At 28.0% G+C, this 23,581-nt stretch overlaps 2 protein-coding genes across 2 annotated transcripts; both read right to left on the bottom strand.

The window, feature by feature from the left end:
- Positions 1-400: 400 nt before the first annotated feature.
- Positions 401-11,606, bottom strand: LOC132937080 (trehalase-like). Its single transcript, XM_061003908.1, has 4 exons — positions 11,484-11,606; positions 5,891-6,667; positions 5,477-5,610; positions 401-969 (listed from the first exon to the last, which is right to left on the bottom strand). The coding sequence occupies exons 1-4, from the start codon at positions 11,579-11,581 to the stop codon at positions 401-403; spliced, it is 1,578 nt and encodes a 525-aa protein (XP_060859891.1). The 5' UTR covers positions 11,582-11,606.
- Positions 11,607-14,745: 3,139 nt separating this feature from the next.
- On the bottom strand, positions 14,746-18,011 carry LOC132948926 (uncharacterized). The gene is made up of 3 exons (XM_061019628.1): positions 17,496-18,011; positions 16,283-17,211; positions 14,746-16,126 (listed from the first exon to the last, which is right to left on the bottom strand). Exons 1-3 carry the CDS (start codon positions 18,009-18,011, stop codon positions 14,746-14,748), a joined length of 2,826 nt encoding a protein of 941 aa, XP_060875611.1.
- Positions 18,012-23,581: the final 5,570 nt, after the last annotated feature.

Genomic DNA, 23,581 nt, shown 5'->3' with positions numbered 1-23,581 from the left:
TCAAAGGTTTTTTTTGATATAGAAAACTGTCAAAACCCAAATGTAACAGTGAAATTAATAAGTGCGTGGTGTGTCCACTGAAATCAGATGTATTTTAGACCCTACAGTCTACAATTCACCTGAAACCTGCCTATCAGTTAAACCACCTATACCATGTTCAATTACTGTCCTGCAGACCAATTGATATGTTTGTGCACACATTTTTTTAGCAACTTTAAGCATTTGCCTCAAATAGTTATACCCTTATGATGGTTATGTACGTTGTGAATTATTAATATAAATTGATAGTCAAAAACAGCCTAATGAAATGTACCTATATTTATAATAAATTAAAATAATATTGTTTACACTGCACAGTATCCCCTTTCTACCCTATAAATTGTTTTATTCAGCTGTTTCATCAAATCGGACTTACTTTTTCATACATCTTAGAAGTGTTGTAAAATGGAACATAATTTGTGCATAACCATTTGGACGCTAGTTCTGACGCAATTTTTTTCGCGTCTTTATGACCAGTGCTCTCTAACGCCATAACTGTGATGTATTGGAGTGGGGGCCAAGCATTCGGCTGGTCCCACTGTTCATCCGATTTGCTAAGTGTGGTTGGTATGCCGCCAAGAGTCTTCAGTACATCCGCTTGGTTCAAATAGTCAAGCACTCTTGTGACGAAGTATTCGGTTTGATTTTTCGCATAACACCCAGTCCATAATGGTGATATGTTTGTAGGATAAAAATATTTACGTTTGATATTATTAATTACATCAAAGTCTAACCATACTCCGATTTCTTCATCCCAAAGAACAGCTGTCACTGCTTCGTTCCATTCCAAAGAAATTTTTTCGTATTTCAAAGCCTTTACAGTGTTATTCATCTCTCGGTAAAAATCACTCAATATTTTTGCATTCCAAAACATTAAGGCATTTAACTCTACAGGGACAATTGACCTCGTTTTTGTATTTGTGATGTTTCCTGCAATCATACAATGACATCAGTTATTGTATGCAACTTTTTTGACCACATCGTAACCTAAGACAATACCTATTATCCGATTTAGTGACACTTTATCTCACTCCCCTTTCCCATTTTATAATGATACACACATAAAATATATTTACATATTTAGTACATCGCTCGTTTACCATTGAGTTCAAATATTACATTTTTTAATGTAAATTAGATAAAAAAATAAAAATAAAAATTATAGGGTAACAAAATTAAATCATTTTCCAACCGATGTGGGGAATATTAAAATCATATATTATCTTGATCAGAAATGAAGTACCTTATTATATTTTATATCATTGAGACGTCGTATACTATCAAATTCGGGATCAAGTTTTAATTATGTGTATGACAGATAAAAGTAAAATAAAACTAATATTATGCTTTATATTATTCGTTGTGGACATGTTTCTAGAAAAAATATAATAAATAAAACCTTTACCAGTTGAGTATAATAAACGTGATAATACATTTTAGGTACACATCATTTATGACATAGACTTTAGAAAGTATAACTATAAGTTAAGCCTACTGTAATTCGAATAAATTTTCATACTCTATACATTAAATATATAGTGAATGAAACTATGTTGAAATAGTGCACGAAAAGAGAAAAATATTGGTAATAATGGTAATATTTATAATTGTAATAATGACCACATCATATATAGACATAACATTCTGACATTATATTCTTAATATCTTAGTATTTACGATAGTTCTTTATATAATTGACATTTTATCATATACAATGCAGTATTGTAGTTTTGTCGGTACCTACTAATCAATACTTTAAGCTTTGTTTAAACTTATAAAACATTCTTAAACCAATAAATTGATTTTATTTTAACAAATAAATTAGATGAAAATATATACCGATGTTAACAAAAATAATGCAACCATCCACCGTGATCCTATATTCGTGATATAATTGGTGACTAACAAGCTGCTTAATAAGCTTTAGTTAAAAATATTGTAATATACAGAAAAGCCTATTGAAGGCGACGAAAAGTGTATAAGCTATGCTTTACATTTTATTTATGACGCGCAATTATATATATTATATACATTTTTATCCAAGCTTAATTCGTCATCTGCGTTAATTTACATGCCAACTTCACTCCCATTTTTAGAAAATTTAAAAATGTTCAGAAATACAACTATATGTACCTACAAGTTTTATAATATATTTTATCATTAAAATTTTTCATTAAATTAGTGATATCTTATTATTTTTTAAAACACATGATATTTTTGAAATAAAATAAACTGAATTATAGACAAATATTTTTATTTCTATACTTTTTGTTTATATTTTCTCCCACTAAAACGCTTTAAATAAATTAAGGAAAAGTGGTCTTAAAAAGAAAAACTTTTTCGTGAAGACTGAAGAGTATATATTTTGTTTCAAATTTCATAATGTTTAAGTAGTTTTTGTCGTAGTAGGTATATATTAGCAAGGCTGAGGATTTACGAGTTAAAGTTAAAATTAAGTTAAAACGTGAAGTTAATTTTAATTAAATTAATTAACTTGTTAATTTTTTTTTTCAAATTAACTTTTAAGTTACTTTTTTCAAGATTAACATGTTAATTTCAAGCTAATTTTATTTCAAAAGTATCTAAATTAAGTTAATTTTTGTTCGAAGAATAATGACAATTTTTGAATAGGTTTTTACTTTGATGTATCATTTTAAATTCTAATAAAGCATATTATGTGTCTGGAATTTTTTATTTTGATTAGTAAATTTTAACTTTACACTACGCTAAGTTTTTTTTTTCAAAGTTAACTTTTAACTTAATGAGTTAACGAAAAAAATACGAGTAACTTTTAACTAATCCATCTCAATTTAAATCCCATTGAAGTAATATTAATATTATGTAACTACATTAAGAACCGCTACAAAGATATTTGTTATCTCCATCTTACAAGTATGTAAAATTGTAAATTTACGCTCAGCAGATCACATGAGTTATTTAAATTTTATATATATATTTATAAATATATATTCAGTTTTCAAGTGAGTTATTAGCATTTATAACTAACATTTATAACCATTTTATATACGCATAACTTGTTAAAAATTTTAACCATCTTAAAAACCTACACACAAACACAAATAATATTCTTTCCATCAAGTTTAATAGTAGGTCAGTCACCCTTATTTTTTAAACTAACGAAGCTAAACGTGATCTGCTTACGCACTTTTAAGACGGAAACAACAAATGGCTGTGTAGCCGTGTGAGACTCAATATCTCAAACTTATTTCTGTTTCCTCCGAGTTTTAACATAACGAGATTTATACAATCTACACACTTACCGCTATATATAGCTTCAACTCATCAAGTTAAGTTAATTTAAGAAGATGTAAGTAAAGTAAAGCTAAAAACAACTAATATATTTTTTGGACGATTTTAGATTTTAGACGAATTAACTTAGGTGAAATTAATTTAACTCATAATGTACTTATGATTAGGGCCCATATAATATGAGACATAGCCGCAAGTAGTATTTACAGAGAATTTAGGGCCGGTAGTTGACAAATCAACTATTCACTGAACTATTCCCCCAATAATTAAATAAGTGGTCAGCTAAAATAGTATAATTATAACTGAACCTACAAGTTATAGTACCTAGTTATATTAATATATTTTATAATTTTCCATTTTGGATAATATTTTCGATTTATATATCTACATATTTTTAAATATTATTTTCCTATTAGTAAATTTTAATTTTAATCTTTCCAAGTAATATGTGTAATGGCGACAAGAACACTACCTAATTAATATTTATAGGTACACGAATACGCAGTAGGTACATATTAGATCCATATTATAATGTACGAAATCGGAAATTGTATTATATGACTATACATTTTAATTATTATTATATTACATTTTTATATCAATAAATAATAATAATATATAAGTATATGTCCAATGTTGTATTGAATAATCTGTGTTAGACCTATGTTCATAATTTTACAACTATTATTTAAATAATAAATATAATAGGCGGCCAAAGTTATAAGCTACCTATTTTGTTTGTCTCATGAACCAGCTAGGATCATAAATTAGTAACACCCACTATATAGTCACTACCCTGCAACTCGTACTATTGTAAATTAACTTACCTATACGACTATATTATACTATACATACCTAATAATATATAGTAATACCTATTATATATCAATAGAAAATAATTATAAATCTGCACAAATCATTAATATTCTTGGACATTTTTATGAATTATAATATTTCATAACGCAACAAAATTATAAATAAATGGTTAGTATACAATTAATAATTTAAAACAATTAATTAATAAAATAAGCTCGAAGGTAACACGTCAAATTTGTTAAGAATACAACAGTTAAGTTAAAAATTAGTTACAACAAAAATTAACGAATTATTTAACTTCGTTACTATTAACTTAAAATTTTAACTTAATTTTAATTTTTAACTCGTTAAAGTCTTGTCTATAGGCTATAATATGTAATATAATGCTTGGTACGATTTTTAAACTATAGTTGATATACTATATAAAAATATCATTATTTTATTCAAAAGGATTTAGATTTCTATTTATAAAACCCACCTACTCAACAATTTCAAATACGTATATTTCTATAAAAGTAATGTAAATACAAAATTAACAATTTTAAATCCAACATGCATTTTTAATTTATAATATTTAGGTAGTTTTTAAGTATTCCGAATGAATTAATGAATTTAACACTACATGCTAGATTTTTTATGTAAACTAGTTTGGATCAAATTTATTAAATAGTTATAATTAAGTAATAATATGTATAATAGGAAGGCCACAAATGCTCAAATAAAATTTGTAATTATATGAAAGAAATAATACGATATAATGTTATTTAACATATTTATTCAGAGCTATACATTAAAGGTGATTTGAGAAATGTTCGGAAGTTAATTTGTTTGTGTCAAATGAACATACCAGGTAAGTATTTTTTAAGAAAATAACAAAACTGAAATTTTTTCGAACTTAAATCACTATTTAATAGTAGGTAGGTATTGCGAATAATTTTTCAAACTATAGATTTTATTCTACAGGTACCTAACTATAATATTAATGTATTGTTATACACTACCTACACATTTTCCGCACACGCGTGGTAAAATAAAGTGTATTTTGTAAAATAATATTAATGATAGTAAGGAATAAAAACCATATATACATAATATTCGCTTGAGCTATAGATACAAGGAAAAATGTCCGGTAGAGTTATAAGTACATAGAAGTAAGTACGCTGAGCCCAAATCTATTGTTTTAAAATAAATGGCGTTTTTATTTTATTTGGTTGTTACTTTTACAGTATCTAACAGAGGAAACTTTTTTTACCGATAATTAAGCAAACGCAGAAAGCACAATTCATTTTGAATGGTTTTAAGCGTCGTTGGAAATATTTATAATAAATACAAAAACTAGTAAGTCATTTACCTTTATTTGTTCCATTTAGGATGAACCAACGGCTCGAAAAGTCCCAACCCGATTCCGCTGCAGCCTTGATCTCGGAGTAAAAGTTTTCTCTTTCACTTTCAGTTTTAAAGAATTGTGCCTTCGTTATGTCTTCCCTGTTATACAAAACATATTTTGAAATTATAAAAATTTGAAATGTATAGATATTTACTAATAACCCAAATTACATATGTATGATTCGTAGGCAAATAGGTAGTACCTAATATACACTGTGCCACAGAAAAATTAAATAATTTTGAAATCATAACAAAACGTGAATTATTAATTCCCCCCATGCTAGTGTTCAATCAGAAATAATTAGTAACATCAATTAATATTTATAAGCCCATAAATTAAACTTGAGATAACTTCTATGAAATACAAAACTGTATTTACCTGTATGATTCGGGCCGTGGTCCTGTTGAATAATCCCTGTATACTGCAAGCGTGTAATTTTTTCCGTTTTTGCTAATTGTTACGTTGTGCTGTGTCATCCAGTACTGGAATTCAATTTCTAATGCATGAATATTTTCTATCACAAATGTCATGTCATTTGTTGCATCGACATAACTTTTGATCATGGGTGTAATCATAGGGGGCTGAGATCGCTTAGCATAGTAAATTCTACCTCCGTTTGGTACATGTCCAAACGTTTTAATCATTGAGATATAATTACTTATCATACCTTTTGCAGTTATATGCATTTCGCATATTAATAAGCCTCTAATTATCCAGAAAGAGTCCCAATAATATATTTCACGGAATCTACCACCTGGTATTATAAAGGGATTTGGAACGTAGATTAATGAATAATTCGTGGGTTTCAAGCGGACGTCATCTATGATCGTTCTACCGAGTTCTTTCCATATTAGATTTATTTTATATGCCCAGCCTTTTAAAACATTATCCTTAATGCTTTCAAGAAATTTTGGATTTTTGACCCAATCAGTAGGAATCCATTTTATTAATTCAGAATCTTCTTTCTCGAAACATGTGTTGATGGTTTCATTCAGTTTGTTATTGTTTGGCTCTTTGCTCCACTCTGTTGAATTGAAGAGTTGTTTAATAACATCATAGTTGCATTTAGTTTTCATGTCCACAAAAGTCTTAGAATCATGGAATAATCCAGACATCTGTACGGTATGCAGAATAGATCCTTGACAGAAAATTTTACTAAAACAAAAATATATTAATATATATCATTAAATTAAATTATAATGTTTTTAATTAATCTAATAGGTACTATTAATTTTATCTTAATAATATTCACTGTAACTAAATTTAAATGTCCTTTTTTCAAACTATTAACTACTTTTTTTTATATAAGATATAATATTGTGTCATTTTTGAAGATAATCCGTATTCTTAAAGTTTAAATTTAAGGTATCAAACATAAACTATAAATACAAATTACAAGTACACATTTCATTGAAGGTTTTATCAGGTATTTAATTTCTCAATTTAATAGATGTGAAAATATAAACATCCTTGCATAAAAGTAGGGTGAATTATTAAGATAACTAATTAATTGAAACCACGATTTTTTTCTCGATACATTTTGGTCAGATTAAAGCTTATCTATTTGATGTTTGACATAAACTTAATAAATACAACCAATTTTTTTTATTTCAATTATGTGATAGCTATGATTTTAATAAACATCGATATAGCATTATGTAAATTATCTAATGGGGGACGAGGTGGCGATCGGTCTAATGCGACGGATTCGGCATAGCCGGTCCGAGTTCGATCCTCGACCACTGGGTGGCATTTTTCTCCGTGCAAGTCACGGTGTCCGGAGAACAAGTGCCGCTATTCCCCACTCGGGCATGGCAGATACCTACGGGTGCCCAAATTAAAAATTCTGCCAAAACAAATCACGAGTAAACAAAACTACAGTACCCCCCCCCCCCCCCCCTACAGTACCACAGGCTAATGACCTGAGTAGTTGAAGCCTTAACCCAAATAAAAAAAAAAAATTTTAATTAATAAAGAGAAAATAGATTATGAGGATAAAAATCAATGTTTACTGTAGTTCTGAGATTATAAAATAAATGTTCTTAACTTATAAAATGATATATTAATTTAAATAAATATATTTGTATGTATTATATTTAAAAAAATTATTAGTATGGTCATATACACGCATTTAGATTTGTTGACAATGTCGTATTTTCCATAACCCATTTATTGCCGAATTTCAAAATTCTTCTCATAAATCATAAAGCTTAAAAATAAAACTAATAAATCTGTTCAATTTTACATTTTATTTTTTTTTGTGTTGGTAATTACCTCAAATAATAATATAAAGAGGTATATAATTATACATGTAGTACAAAAACTTTCAAAAACAAAGTGTATTTTGTTTAAAAAAATATCTGGAAAATCTAACTCAATATAGCATTTATGAATTTATGGGTGTAGCTGTGAAGGCTGTAGACCGCCTGAATTTAATAGAACATGTTTAAAAAGTGTTTTATTTATGCATACCATTACGTTATTTATTTCAATTATTATTTTATTATTACTCGTACTCAACTATGTTTATCTGAAAAAAATTCCCCAAAAGCATGCCTAATAAATAATTAAAATATACCATAATATACCCAATATATCACCGTCTAAAACATGTTTTATTTATCTTAAACATTCAAGTTACTCTGTATTTTTTTGTTTGGGTGCATTATCATTCAAAAAATCAATGACAAGTGACAACTAAATGCGCTAAAGATTATAATATGATATAATCACATATAATATAGAGTATAGGAGTGTATCTAATATTATGGATCACTGCAATAGTATATGAAATAATATGATATATTTGTATTATAGATAAATATGTATAAGTAGGTACCTACTATGTATAATCACGCATGATTTATAACGCAAAAAATAAAATGTAAAATCTTAATTTATGCTATCACCATTCACCACAATAATGATAATAACAGGTCATAAAATACTTACAAGTATCCAATGTTCTACAAGCTTATTATTATTCTATAATGTGCACACGAGATATTCTACAACACACTCCGTGACTCCGAGGAATGGCCATATATAACATTGAACGTAATTTATAAAATTACTCATTATTAATAAATTTATATCATTGAGTTTAAATGCAGAATGATAATACACCTATTAGATTTTAAATTTTGTTTTAAATATTAAACAAGTTATATACCTAGATGGCTAGATACGAGTATAATTTATTCGTTTGTACCCGTATTTTGTTATATGAGCGTCTAAAGATTAAATTATAAAGAAATTCGTCAATATTACAAAAAAATTTAATTATTTTGTTGTTAAAATTAATGTATACAAACTTAATTTGTGTAGGTAAGACATTATAATTGAATACGGATTTCCTCATAGATAGTTCTTTCGAGGACTTGAAACTTTTACGTAGGTTCGTAATATCATTTGACTTAAGGTACACAATGGAATTAAAAAAATCATTAGATTAATTTTAAGCTAACTGTTACTTATTAATTATTTATTACTATACTAATTTAATACTATTTTAGTAAACCTTGCTAAAATTCAAAATAATTATTCAGTCATATTTCAGATTATTTTTTGATAATCATTATATTATTTTCAATACAATTAAAATCGAATAAATTGTTTATTTTATATTTCATTAGGTAAGAACCGTTCATTTTATAATTAATAGGTATTAAAATATACACATTTTTATTCATTTATCAGTATTTTTCAATACAATTATTATAAAAGTGTTTTTTATAAGACTGCTGTGCGCTGCAGTTCACATACGCGACCAGTATCAGTTCTTGCGAACCCATTAAAAATAAAAATATGTCCGTATACCAAATAACGTTTAATAAAAAAATTTGCGTCCGCTGTGAAAAAAAATTGAGTCTTTGACCTGGAAAATTTTAATTCTGTAAAAATCTTAAGGTTGACTGACATTAACTTCTAGAACTTAATCGAGGCGTGTTTTTAAATGTAAGTTTCTGACTTAGATAATATAGTTAATAAAATTGTGAACAATTTGCACATATTGTTTATTACGATATTTTTTTGACCGACTTTATAGGAACACCTTTAATAAAATACAATATCATTGAAAACATATAACGATACATTGCTGTAATATAATTTTAATTGTTATACTATAGAGCAGTGGTTCTCAATTTTTTTTTTACCGCGACCCAAATTTTCCCCGAAAAATTTTTCACGACCACGTTGGTTTAACTTTTCAAAAAGTGGTTATATAAAACAAAATTTGTTTATTACTTTTATTAGGTATTTATTATTTTATAGGTTTATAATCAATATATTTTTATAAAATAATGTACTTTTAATAATGAGGCGTATTAATACCCGTCGTAATAAATAAATATACGACGAATTATTATTTATTACCCACGTAATTTTTGGTACTATATTACTATAATAATATAAGTTTATTTAATAACATAATAATATATTTAATATTAATTTAACATAAATTTCTTGGAATCTATACATATAATTCAAAAAAGTTTCACGACCCACCAAAAAATGACTGAAGACCTATAGTTTGAGAAACGCTGCTATAGAGTATACAATATAAATATATTCACATGAATAACAATTAGATATTTATGTTTAATTTTTTTTGTAAAGATTAATGCCGGATTGCATGAACAATGACTAAACTATTATTGAATTAAAATTGGGATAATTGTTATTTAAACATGATTTAGTGGCCTGTGCAGGTTAATTGGTTAAATTTTATTGAACGATTAAATTAATCAATATTTCATGAAACCCAGCATAAGAGTTTTTAAAGTGTAATATAAAATGCACCTACCTATATTAAAACATAAGAAAGTAGCGAACATTTTTTTAAATATATTGTATTAAAAACCTTACCTAATTGTATTCTGAAACTTTTGAAACATATCAAACACTTGTCAAAGTTGGTATATTATTTTATGTTTTTGTACTTCCGCGATGTCCAATTATTACTATTCTACATTTAAATACCTATGATTATTATTAGTTTTTATCTAGATTACCTATGTTGAAAAATTATTTTTAATCTCACAAGTCTTAAAATCAAAATTGTTCTTAATAAATGTACGTATTCAAAAAACAAATATAATATTTCAATTATATAATATATTTTATTAAGTTTTAACCATAGACAACCTAGCTCTATCACATAACGTCCAATTGTTTATAGAATGCAAATATTCCAAATTGTCTGCTCCGACAGTCTTAAGAGTAAAATATGATTTTTATTTTTATTTGTTATTATTACACTTATTCAGGTGTGGATAAAATAAAATAAAATAATTTTTTTTTCTTCAGAACTTGGCAATAAATTATTTTTGAATACAAATTATAATATATTATAAGCTATTATAAGTTTATTACTCATAGCTTATAAATGATAAATATTTAAAATTTTTACATTTGAACATGTGATAAATTTTATAATTATAGAATATCATTTAAGACGGGATTTTATCACAAAAAAAAATTTTATAAAAAATTCTAATTTTTTTTTTTGTTTTATGACGATTTAACAACAATACATTTATTTAATTTTATATATCAAATTAACTTGTCTTAAGTAAACTGTAATTATTTATATCATTAAATAATTCAAGTATTATTTAAATTAACAATATTATTAATAAGTCCCGATTAACAAACCCGGTAAGTACCATGTCCATGGCGAAAAAATTATAATTGTCATTTATAACATGTGCCATTTCAATTGTAAAAAACAATTTAATTACGTTAAAAAAAATAGAATATTAAATTATACGTACTTATACCACCAAAAACAAAAAGGATAAAAACTCTAACACAAAATTATTAGGTTTAAAAAATCTTAAAATTGCTCTCCTGTAAAATTTTTACGTTTGTGAATTACAACTGTTACTTCTTACCATCGATATGTGAATTGCTATTTGTACCAAATGAATTAAAATATAACAAAAATATAATTTAAGACCTATTTTACCTGTCACAAGCAGCAGTAGTTGAAACATTTGCCGAAGAACTCCAAGTTCCAAAAGTGAAAAAGACTTGGAATATTATAAAATATTTGACGTCCATCATTTTGCAGCAGTGTGTACCTTATTTCTGTTGGCTTACTATGTTGACAACCGTGAAACTGACAGCTATCCACAACGTTGTGCGACGCTTTATATAATATGATACATTGATAGGTACCCCACTATATTGTCGTAACTTGAGGAATTCGGTGGAACAATTTTATTTTTTGTCATTTTAACCAAAGATTAGATTTACTATAGGTATCTGTAGTTTAACGTCATATCTGAGCTAAATTTTTAATATTATATTATACCTACATATTTGATAATAGGTAGGTACCAGAGGTGCTTGTATAAAAAAACAATGCTGTAATTTTATGTGGTATCTCCGTTAAAAACATATTTTTACCTATGACTTTAAGTATTTACATATAGAGTTGTTGACCGAACGTGCTTATTCACATTTTTCGTATGATTGTAAATTTATTCAAATTCTTATTACGGGAATTTTTTTTTAAATACTTACGAATTTTATACCATTTATAAAAGTTTCTTATAGCGGTAAAAGCTTCATTTTTTACAAATGAAAGCCAAAATTTTACACTAAATGGTTGTGAAGCATATAATTAAAAAAAAATACATATGAATATAATTTAAAATATATAAGTAAACACTAGATGGACAGTAATACCTATTATAATTTATATGTAGGGAATAATATAATATATAATAATCAATGGTACATAATATGTAATAACTATTAGTATACATAAAATACGAGAGACTTTAACGTAGTTAACTAATCTGCAGCCCCTTTATTTCGATCACTGTCCTCCTGGGGAGTCAAAATCGTAAGTTAGCCCACTCAAAACCCCCTCTTTCCAAAATTATTCAAACACCATCTTTCCATCTTGAAATGTAATATCTGTATAACTTAAAATATTTAATAAAAAATATGTGGATGACAAATTATAAAAAAACTTTATAGGTTTCTAAACTTAAGTTTAGAACAACATATATCACCGTGACCCCGTCCGTCCGTTATTGACCGTAACTACAGTTACAATTGTTGATATTAAGATATTAATTAATTGTATAAGTATTTAATAAAATATGTAGATTCATACTAGACAATTTACATTATCGTAAAAATATTATTAAGAAACGTGATATTTTAGTTCGTGGTTTTAATTTTTACAAAAAATATATATAATAAAATATTTTAAATAAATTTATAAATATAATGTACTTTAAATTTGTTTTTTTTAACAATACAGCAAATGTACCTAATATAATTTTTGAATCATAACTGAGATATTTTTTTAGATGTTTAAATATGCTTGTCAACTTCTCTTGGGTGCTACATTGCACTGGTTTCATATCTATGGACCTTCATAACAATTAATAATTTAAAATTTTTACAACCATATTTTTACTTAATCTGGTGTTGTATCCAGGCGTGGATCTATGGGGGGGGGGGGGGGTCATGGGGGTCATGACCCACCCCAAAAAATCAAAATTAAGTCCTTTATTTTTATTTAAAAATTAAAATATCCAGAAATTGTGTTTTTAATGTTTCACAGATTTTTTTTTCAAAAAAAAAAAATATATAAAATATAATATATAGAACATATTTTATTTATATATTATATTATATAGGTACCTACAGGCTACAGCCTGCATTTAAACTAAATCACCACTTGTTCATAAAATCATGATTTCCAATAAACATATATTTTCTAAGAATATTAATAGTGTTTATAAACTGATTGACGATTGACGATAATTAATAAGAAATTGGCGGAAAGAATATGTTCGTCGTTCGACGGAAATATTATTTTCAACCCGTATAATAATATAAGGTACACTTACACTTACCTACAGTCTACACGCGTACGTCTATATATTATATAGGTACTTGGAATGGCGACGCAGCCACCGCTAATCACTAATTTGCGTTCTAATAATTTGTTACAAAATTGAAAATACCATATACAACGTTAAATGTTTGACTGCTTATTGAATCATTTTATTTTGCTGTGAACGTCTGGGACACGTGCATCAGTCGTCGAGTACGAAAAAAAACTTTGGTGAGTATATAATTATAATTATTGTAATAATCGATGCAATTCCTATTCGAATGAAGTTTCAATCGAGCATTTTATTATTCAAATGATGATAATGTATAAGCTAATAGTTTATATTAGGAGTCTACAGCCTTTTTATGCAGTGGCCCTATTATTTTCTAGAAATCTTGAAGGACACATCCGTAGTAAAAACATGTATTTTGTATAAAAATTAAGTTTATATAATTTATAACATACTAACATATAATTGAATTTTAAATTTTAAATTTTAAATTCCAAATTATTTATTTTTCATTATTAAAATAAAGTACGAACTACAGCGGAGCGATCGTTCTCCACTCTCAGGCGCCTTAAGACGTGGCTTCGTTCAAACATGGGAGAGGAACGCCTCACTGGTCTCGCTTTACTCAATATTCACAAGAATATAGCAGTAAATGTTGATGACATTATAACCAGATTTGGAAAAACAAAACAAAGGAGACTAAACTTTGTCATTTAATTAATTAAAACAACAATTATCAATAAAGTTTTTATTTTATTATGTCTTAACTGTGTATTAAGTTTTTGTCTTTTCGTAAATATGACCCCCCCTCAATTTTAGTTCTAGATCCGCGCCTGGTTGTATCAATCGTAATATATTCATTTACAAATAGTTTTTAATTTTTGACATACAAATTGTTCTATTAAAATTCTTAATCAACTTAATCTAGCGTTCGAAATATCATGCCTAGCGAAATCAGGACAACAAATAGGCTTCGCTCCCACACCCTCATAAGTGATAAGCCGGATGGCTATACTGCCAATACATAAATAAATTCATATGATATTAAAATATTTGTATATGTAATTTAATTTAATATTCAATATTAAATCAATACTAATTTTCTATTAGCTACAGCAAATTTGTCAATAATTGTTTTTGTCCCCAAGCTATTCGTGACATCTCTTTTTTTTTTTTTTTATTGGTCTTGAAATCTATAAAATTTCTGCTTCGACAACTTGGTCATTAGCATGTTACTATAAATAATAGATACATAATATTTATAGTGGGTAACAGATCTAAGAATTAAATACAAAAAGATACAATAGAAACAGTTTTAGATTAGTTCGTTTAGTAATTTGTACATTGAAAAGGGGTTGACTAGAGTAGCTTGAGTAATTTGGTTGTCTTTAAGAATTCGATGGTGTTGATCTCATTTTCAGGATTTGGGCCTAGACTTGCTCCAATTTGGTGGCTTATATTGAGCTCCTCTCTTAGTTGTATGTAAATTCTACATTCTTCGAATATGTGTTTTATTGTAATTGTTGTGCCACATGATTGGCATATTGGTGGGTCACCTTTGATCATTATGTACTCATGAGTTAGTCTTGTGTGGCCAATTCTGGCCCTATTTAGTTTTTTTTCATTTGTGGTACTAATATTGGGATTTCTTCTCCATCTTTGGACCGTTTGTTTAACTTGGTTTAATTTGGTGTTTTGGATGTTCCATATATTTTGCCATATTATAGTGGTGTCTCTTTGAATTTGTTTTCTTATGTGAGAGTATGATGAAATGTTAATATATTGTGAATTCGGTGAATTGATTGCTAATTTAGCTTGTTTATCTGCCCTTTCGTTGCCGATTATTCCAATGTGTCCAGGTATCCAGATTAATTTTATATTGTTGTTCTTTTGGTTTGCTTCCTCTAGTCTATTCTGAATTTGAATTGCTATATCGCTCGGATTGAATTTATTTTTTACACTAATTAGTGTACTTAACGAGTCGCTTAGAATGATATGTTTTTGGTTTTCCTTTTTGTTTATATATTTTATGGCTAGCAATATAGCAAGTGCTTCGGCTGTATATATGGAACATGTCGATGGTAGTTTGAATGATGTCTGTGAATTGTTTTTTATTATGGCTATTCCTACCCCTTCGTCATTTTTGGAGGCATCTGTATATAGTTCTTGAAATTCATTTTGGTTCTCTAGAGTATTTTTCAGAAGGTTTTTGTATATAAGTGGAGGCGTGTTTTCTTTACGTAGAGTATTCAATTCTGTGTTTATTTTATATATGCTTGTCCATGGAGGACAAATTATTTTTTCTTTTTTTATTATTTGTGGAATCTTGGTGTAGTTTTTATTATTTTGTAGATCAAGGGTTATGTTGCTAGTTGAAGCTGGGTTATTTGTTAATCTGGTTAGTCTCGCAGCGTATAGGAGTGTCAACTCTGTTCTTTTTAGGTCTGGTGTTGGTTCACCCGCTATATTATAAATACTTTTAATTGGGCTGCTTTTGAAGGCCCCTATAGCCATTCGCATCCCCGTGTTGTGGTTTGAGTCTATATATTTTATTAATGTGTTTTTGGCCGTGTTATAAAGAAATGAACCGTAATATAATTTTGCTTGAATTGTTGATTTAAATATTTTGATCAATGTTTCTGTTTCACATCCCCAATTTGTGTGCGATAATAGTTTTATTAAATTGAGCGCTTTATTTGTAGATACTTTCAATGATTTTATGTGCTGCGACCACGTGAGCCTAGAATCGAATGTTATACCCAATATTTTTATACATGTATTGTTGGGTATATTTTTATTATTCATTTTAATATTTAGTTCTCCTACATTTGATTTCCTGGTAAAGGTTATGCTCTTTGATTTTTCTATTGAAAAACCGAATCCCGTTTTTGCTGACCATTTTTCTAGTTGATTTGCTGTTGCTTGTAGGTGGTATTTAACTGTTTTGATGTTTTTACTTCTACATGAGAAATTAGCATCATCTGCAAATATGTTGGCTTTTATCGGAAATTTACAATGTTTATCAATTTTGTTAATTGCCACTAAAAATAGTGTAACTGAAAGTGTGGATCCTTGTGGTACTCCATTTTCCTGTGTAAAGGTATCAGAGATACGGTTTGATGTTTTGACTTGGAATGTTCTATTTTTTAGGAAGTTCGTTATAAAATTTAGCATATTACCTTGGCATATGACTTTATTTAGCTTAGAAAGAATGTAGTGTCTCCAGGTGACGTCGTATGCTTTTGAAATGTCTATACTAAGTAAGCCTAAGATTTGTTTATTTTGAAGAGCTTGCTGAGCTTCTTCCTTTATTGCGATGAGGTTGTCGTATGTGGAGCGATTTTTTCTAAAGCCACTTTGGAACGGCGTTAGGTAATTAATTTTTTCTAGATACCAAATAAGTCTAAAATTTACAATTTTTTCTATGACCTTACACATGGTGTTTAATAATGTGATTGGCCGATAACTTTCTGTGTTGAATCTACATTTTCCTGGTTTGTTAATAGGGATGACTATGCCCTTTTTCCATGTTGAGGGGAAGATACCGTTACACCAAATGGTGTTGTATATTTTTTCAAGTAAGAGTTGACTTTTTGGACCAAAATATTGTATAAAAATAAATGGAATCCCATCAGGCCCTGGGCATAGACTTTTACATTTTTTTAGTGTGTATGCTATTTCTACCCTTGTTATCTTTGAATTAATTTGAAGTTGATTTTCATTGTTGTGGTCAACGATATTAATGATGGGTGTATTTTCTTTTATGTGTTTGAGATTGATAAAGTTTGGACTGTATGATGTGTTATTACTGCTTAAATGGAAGTACTGTCCTAATTTGTTAGAAATTTCATTTGGATTTGTTATTAGTTTATTGTTGATTTCATCGATTAGGTTTATTTTATAGTTACGTTTAATTCCTTTAAGAGAGTGTATTTTATTCCATATGAGTTTGGTATCTGCCTTTTCGTTTATATTATTGATGAAGAATTCCCATGACTTTTTTTAACTTGATTTAATTATATATTTAGTTGCTGCCCTATGTTTTTTTAAATTAATATAATCACTTTGGTTTTTTGTTTTTTTGAATTTATTAAGGGCTTTTCCTGTACTTTCATGGTTTTGTTTTCTAATATGTTGCTTTGTGAGGGGTTGTCGATAACTGTAGGTGATTTTGGTAATGAGGGGGAGGGGAAATTGAAAGAGTCAGGAAGAGATCTTTTTGCGCCAGAGGTCGGGTCTATATCCATATTAGCCGTTAAGACTTCTTCATTTGTGGTGATTATTAAATTTGGTATATTTGATTTGTTTTTATATGTATTGTCAGGGCCATTTTCATTTGTTGCCGTCTGTGTTATGATTGTGTTTTCTTCAGGTTTATTCAGACAATTGGAGGCAATGTGGCCTTGCGTTTTACATAAGAAGCATGTTAGCGAGTCGTCCAATATAAATATTCTGTAGTTTGTGTCATCGTAGTTGATTAGGATTGAACTAGGGAGTTTTTCTACGTCTTCGTTTATTTTATTATGTCTTAACTGTGTATTAAGTTTTTGTCTTTTCGTAAATACGACCCCCCTCAATTTTAGTTCTAGATCCGCGCCTGGTTGTATCAATCGTAATATATTCATTTACAAATAGTTTTTAATTTTTGACATACAAATTGTTCTATTAAAATTCTTAATCAACTTAATCTAGCGTTCGAAATATCATGCCTAGCGAAATCAGGACAACAAATAGGCTTCGCTCCCACACCCTCATAAGTGATAAGCCGGATGGCTATACTGCCAATACATAAATAAATTCATATGATATTAAAATATTTGTATATGTAATTTAATTTAATATTCAATATTAAGTCAATACTAATTTTCTATTAGCTACAGCAAATTTGTCAATAATTGTTTTTGTCCCCAAGCTATTCGTTACATCTCTTTCAATATTTATTATTGATAAATTTAAAAATCGATCTTATTTCATCGTGGTTCTCTACCAAGTTTTTAATCTCCGCATTGATGAAAACGAACGTTTGCAGGTTTCCGAACTAACAGGTATTGTGAACGCTGCCTGTAGCAGTTTATATGTATAGATTTGCGTACACATCTTTAGTGACTACTTGTTTAATATCATCGATATCAAAATTCTCTTTAACTTTAATCAGGCAATTCTTGGTAACAAGCATCTCTGATTTCTAATGTAATAAACACAATGCGTTTAACTCATGTATATTTTGTTTATGGAATGTGCAACATTGATAATAACTGAAATAATAATAATATTTGAATTTGAGATTATAGACGAATTGGAGGTTTTTTTTTATTTAGAAAAAAATGTATTAATTTCTATAATGAATAACAAATTTGTAGGTCATAGCTTACTTTTTAATTTATATTTGTACCTATTACGTGGAAGCTGGATAAATATTTGGGGGCTAAGCCCCCCCCCTAGCCACCACCTAATTGCGCCTATGAATATGTATTCTGTCATTAAATTAAATATATTCTATAATCAAAAACATACTCATAAAATATAACACTTCCCTTCCATGTAGTATATCCATAGAAAGTTTTTAATGTTAAAAGCCGAATATTCACAAAATACCTTGGTTGTATTATATGAGTGATGCATATTTTGTGAAATTAATGTTATAAAATTATAATAAAAATTTATTTTACCATTAAAAAGTAAACAATATACACTAAAATACGTGTTTACATAATTTTATCCATTGACCCTTAGTTTCATATTAATATACTCCTATTTTGTTTGTAAGATAAATTAATATTTTGAATAGTTCTGATTTTCCATGCACTTATATCATAGATCTAATATTAAAAAAAAACCTTTTGAAATATATCTAGAAAAATAATTTCAGTTATTATTATATTATTGTACCTATGGCATGCCATATTATATTGCTATAAGTATTTTTAAAGTTGAACTTCTTTTCGTAGGTACCTGGGAAAAAAATAACGCGACGGTTCAGTGTTACGTAAGTAAATAAGTAAGTCCATAGTCAATATCAGGGGTCACTAACTAATTTCTACGGGGGTCCGTTTAGAAACTTACCAAACTTCCCACGGTCCAAAACATATTTAAATACCCAATGAATTTTTTCACACATTAACAATTAATTAACATTCCTACCGAGTTGTAACATAACGTAGTTTGGAAATTCTTAGATTTCGTTTATTTTTTACATATACGATAATGCAGCGGCACGAGCGTCTAACGTTAATAACGTATATATCAGTCCACTTCTCGGAATTATTTTTTGCACCTATATATAGGCTTTCAACGTAACGCTCGGTGAAGGAGACACGTATATAATATTATATATGTATATCATACTCACAATATCGGAAAATATTTTCATTCGTAATTTTGTTATATATTATATAATTACGCAGCCATTAGGGTCCGTAAAAAATGTGTCTGGAGTCCGGATGCGGACCGTGGTCCACCAGTCAGTGATCTATATTGTAGAATATATCTATAGGAAATAATAAATATTAAATTTATTCACAACGATAAAATTTTCAAAATATTTTTAATTGTTTTAAACTGTTTAGAAACATTTTCTGGTTTCCAATTTTGTTAGTCTCTTTTTCTATGAATGTCAAAAAAACTTTATTTGTTGGGTAAATAAGCTTGAAAATGTAATACAAGGCTCCTACTATATTGTTACAATGACATTTGAAAAATATTAAAAATCCTTAGTCACAGTTTTTATTTATAAGCATTTAAAGTTCAAATATTGACAAAATACGAAAAAATCACGAAAATTAGCAAATTATTTTGAGTTGAGAATTCATAAAAATTTTCCTTTTTAAATTTAAGTTTTGAAAATGTAATACAAGATTATCTATAAGTTTGTCTACCTTTATCAAAAAAAAAAAATCTCTACAAGAAAGTCAAATTAAATTTTTATGAGCGTTTAAATATATATGACATTTAATATTTACTTGATTTGTCATGTAACGATTTTCTTATTTTGTTGTAATTAAAAAACATATGACTATAGATACTTGAAAATTTCACTGAATATTTATATTAGTATTTTCTATACACGATTAAATTTTGAAAATAATTTGACTCTTTTTGAGCTGTTTAGGACATTGTAAGTTTTCAATTTTTTTAGTTTTTTTTTCTAAAATAAAATTTTATTTGTTGTGTAAAAAAGCGTGAAAATGTAATTCAAGGCTTCTGATATGTACCTATAGTCGTATACAATTATTCAAAAGTTTCGTATTATTGAATATAATTTCTTATTTAGGTTATATGGTATAAAAAAAGACAATATTTAACAGGTTATATTATCTACATAACATAATTGAATTGTGTATTACCGATTACTGATATCAATATGATAAATCGTATAAGAAAACCATACATACTATTAATATCATTAACACATTTACAATAAATGTACTCAAATTTGTTTGGTAATTTATACTTATGAGGATTCATGTAGTATTTAGGTGTGGGCATCCCGAGTATATCCGTGGTCTAATCGACAAATTATGAGGCAGTGCCCGAGTGTGTCCGTTGTCTTATCGACAAAATATATTGAATAGCCCGAGTGCGTCCTCGGTCCACAGCTATTATGATAAGTACCTATTTTAGATAAAGTAATCGACTAAAAACTTTTAAAACACCGGTCCAACTATCGAATATGATAGTTCAAATGTACAACTATAATACGTTATACCATCTAAGATTTTTGACAACAATTATACAAAAAGCACCAAAATTAAATTAAATGGGAATACTCTATTTGTAAAATTAAACTATATTGCTACACTAATTTAAAATTCAGTAAGTACCATCTACTGAAAAATCAATAATTATGTATTATTTTATGCCAATATTTCATAAAATTGAAAAAAATTTTATACAATATGAAACTTGAAAGTCAAAAATTAAGAAATCAAAAAACTAATTTATTTCTTTTGGAGAGCAGTATATAGGTGTATAATTGTACAGCTGTACAATTTTCAAAGAACATTCCGATTCATATACTATCATTGTAGAGTATTGTACTGATTATAGGTATCGCTCATATATAAATACAAGCTACGACATAAGTCATAAACTCATAAAACATAATAAAAATCGTAGGTATGTACCTATAGTCTGTAGTATATTATACTATATACCTAATCATAATTTTGGTGATAATATATATTATTAATATACCTACTATATTTAAAATGAAAATACAATTATATTGTCACGCATTTTAATGTGTTCCTATATATAGCCTTGTAAAAAAAATATACTGGCATACATTTACTTATATATTTGTTTATTATGAATATTGTAGATACCTTTAAAATATTGTTATAATATTTTGAACACAATTATAAAATGTAATGAATATAATATACCAATTCTATTTCGGTAAAAACCTTAAAATATTTGGCTACTAATTGCCATCACTTGCGTCTTCATTTTTAAATTAGGCACAAAATGTATTATTTGCAATAACGACGAGAGGTCCTAAGGTATATACAATAAGCACACGCTACATAATATACGTACCATCATGGCTAGGTATATATAAATTACGGTATACCTATATAATTACAACTAAAATAATATCAACGCGTATTTCGGTGAGCTAACTATTTTAGTCTCTTTTATTTTCTAATTTATATATTAACTAGCTCTCCGAGCGTCGCTGGGGGAGACCCCCAAACCCCCCGAGTTGGCGAAGAGTTTTAACCGATGTCGGAAGCTGCAGTGGTCTTTAGGTCTGGCCGTCGGTCTCGAGCCGGTTGGTGTGTGATAAGGAGGTCTGGTGATAAGGAACTGTGATAAGGTTAGAACCCCCGTGGTTCGACGTGGTAGCCCGGATAATGCCGTCGGAAATTCGAAATTCCATAAAAAAATCATATAGCCCCCGCGATTTTTTTGGTGTCTAGCAGGTCAGTCACCTCAGTTATCCGGCTAGGCAATCCGACTTCGTCGGATAGCGGACAATGTGCGACGGCCGGGTCACGTCATATGGTATGCAATCCGACTGCATAGGATCGCGGACAGCGTTATTTATTACTGTTACCAAACAAGCAAAAATAAGTAATAAATTACGTGAAAAAAAATTTCAAAAATTTCGGGCATCCATGCAAATCATATAGCCAACGAATTTTTTTGGGTATCTAGCAGGCCAGTCACCTCGAATGACATTCGCCGTAGTATATAACTACACACAATGCAAACGATATACTACACAAACCAAAAAAACATATTGTATATACCTATCTATGATATATGAACTAATCAATACGTACATATCAATATAATATTACAGTTGTCAGGTGAGTTAACTGGTTGTGGTAATCAAATAGCCACTTTCTTATTTTGGTAATTAATAATTTAATGTAGCATACAAATACTGCTACAGTTACTATATAATATATATTAATAAATAAATATATCCTCATTAAGTCATATAGTATACATGTATAGGTTAGTTATTAATTTGATTTTATGCTCATGATTAAACATACCTATAGTATAGTCGACTCGACTCGAGCTAGGATATTTTATTATATAATTAATATTTATAAGTTTATTTATTATAATATATACATGTACCTACCTACAGACCGATACAGTGGCTATATCGTGTATATTTATGCCAAATCAAATATATAAATACCAATATAAGGAAGCCACGGCGTGACCGAGTAGGCAAAGTCAAATATAATATAATAATAACGCAGTTTATTGAATCAAAAAAAAACATGTAAATATATCAATAAAAAAATCAAACTTTTCGACGCATGTGTTTATGCCTGTATATAGTAAAACTCGACTTTTCTAAAAAATTATCGATAAACACGCGCGACGGCGGCACTCGGTTTGCACGTTATCTCCGCCGGGAACAAAGTACGGAGTCTGTACACTATTATATGGTTTACTATTTAGTATTAGGACCTAAAGATAGTTATAAATGTATATCTTATGTAGGTACCTATATTCAACCTAACTAGGGAAGAAATTACAAATAGAAATGCGTAGGTAGTATAGATGATTATATTTTAGATTAATTGTTTGTAAATTATTTAGTGATTTCCGATAAAACGTGTATAATATTAAAGGTATGTTCTTCGATGGTGTTATCAAAATCAATAATATTTTTGAAAATACGTTAGTATATTTAGTATAGTTCAGATGAATAATACTTATAATATTA

The sequence above is a fragment of the Metopolophium dirhodum genome, chromosome 1, assembly GCF_019925205.1.
Source record: "Metopolophium dirhodum isolate CAU chromosome 1, ASM1992520v1, whole genome shotgun sequence".
Taxonomy (NCBI): domain Eukaryota; kingdom Metazoa; phylum Arthropoda; class Insecta; order Hemiptera; family Aphididae; genus Metopolophium; species Metopolophium dirhodum.
The sequence above is the reverse complement of the archived record's forward strand: the minus strand, read 5'-3'. Positions and strand labels throughout refer to the sequence as shown.

Coding starts and splice junctions, on each gene's coding strand:
- LOC132937080 (XM_061003908.1), bottom strand. CDS start 11,581: ATGATGGACGTCAAATATTTTATAATATTCCAAGTCTTTTTCACTTTT. Junction 6,668..11,483: donor ACTACTGCTGCTTGTGACAG/GTAAAATAGGTC, acceptor TTTTTGTTTTAG/TAAAATTTTCTGTCAAGGAT. Junction 5,611..5,890: donor CCACGGCCCGAATCATACAG/GTAAATACAGTT, acceptor TTTGTATAACAG/GGAAGACATAACGAAGGCAC.
- LOC132948926 (XM_061019628.1), bottom strand. CDS start 18,011: ATGAATATATTACGATTGATACAACCAGGCGCGGATCTAGAACTAAAA. Junction 17,212..17,495: donor TAGAAAACAAAACCATGAAA/GTACAGGAAAAG, acceptor AAATTAGGACAG/TACTTCCATTTAAGCAGTAA. Junction 16,127..16,282: donor GCAAATCAACTAGAAAAATG/GTCAGCAAAAAC, acceptor ATTCGATTCTAG/GCTCACGTGGTCGCAGCACA.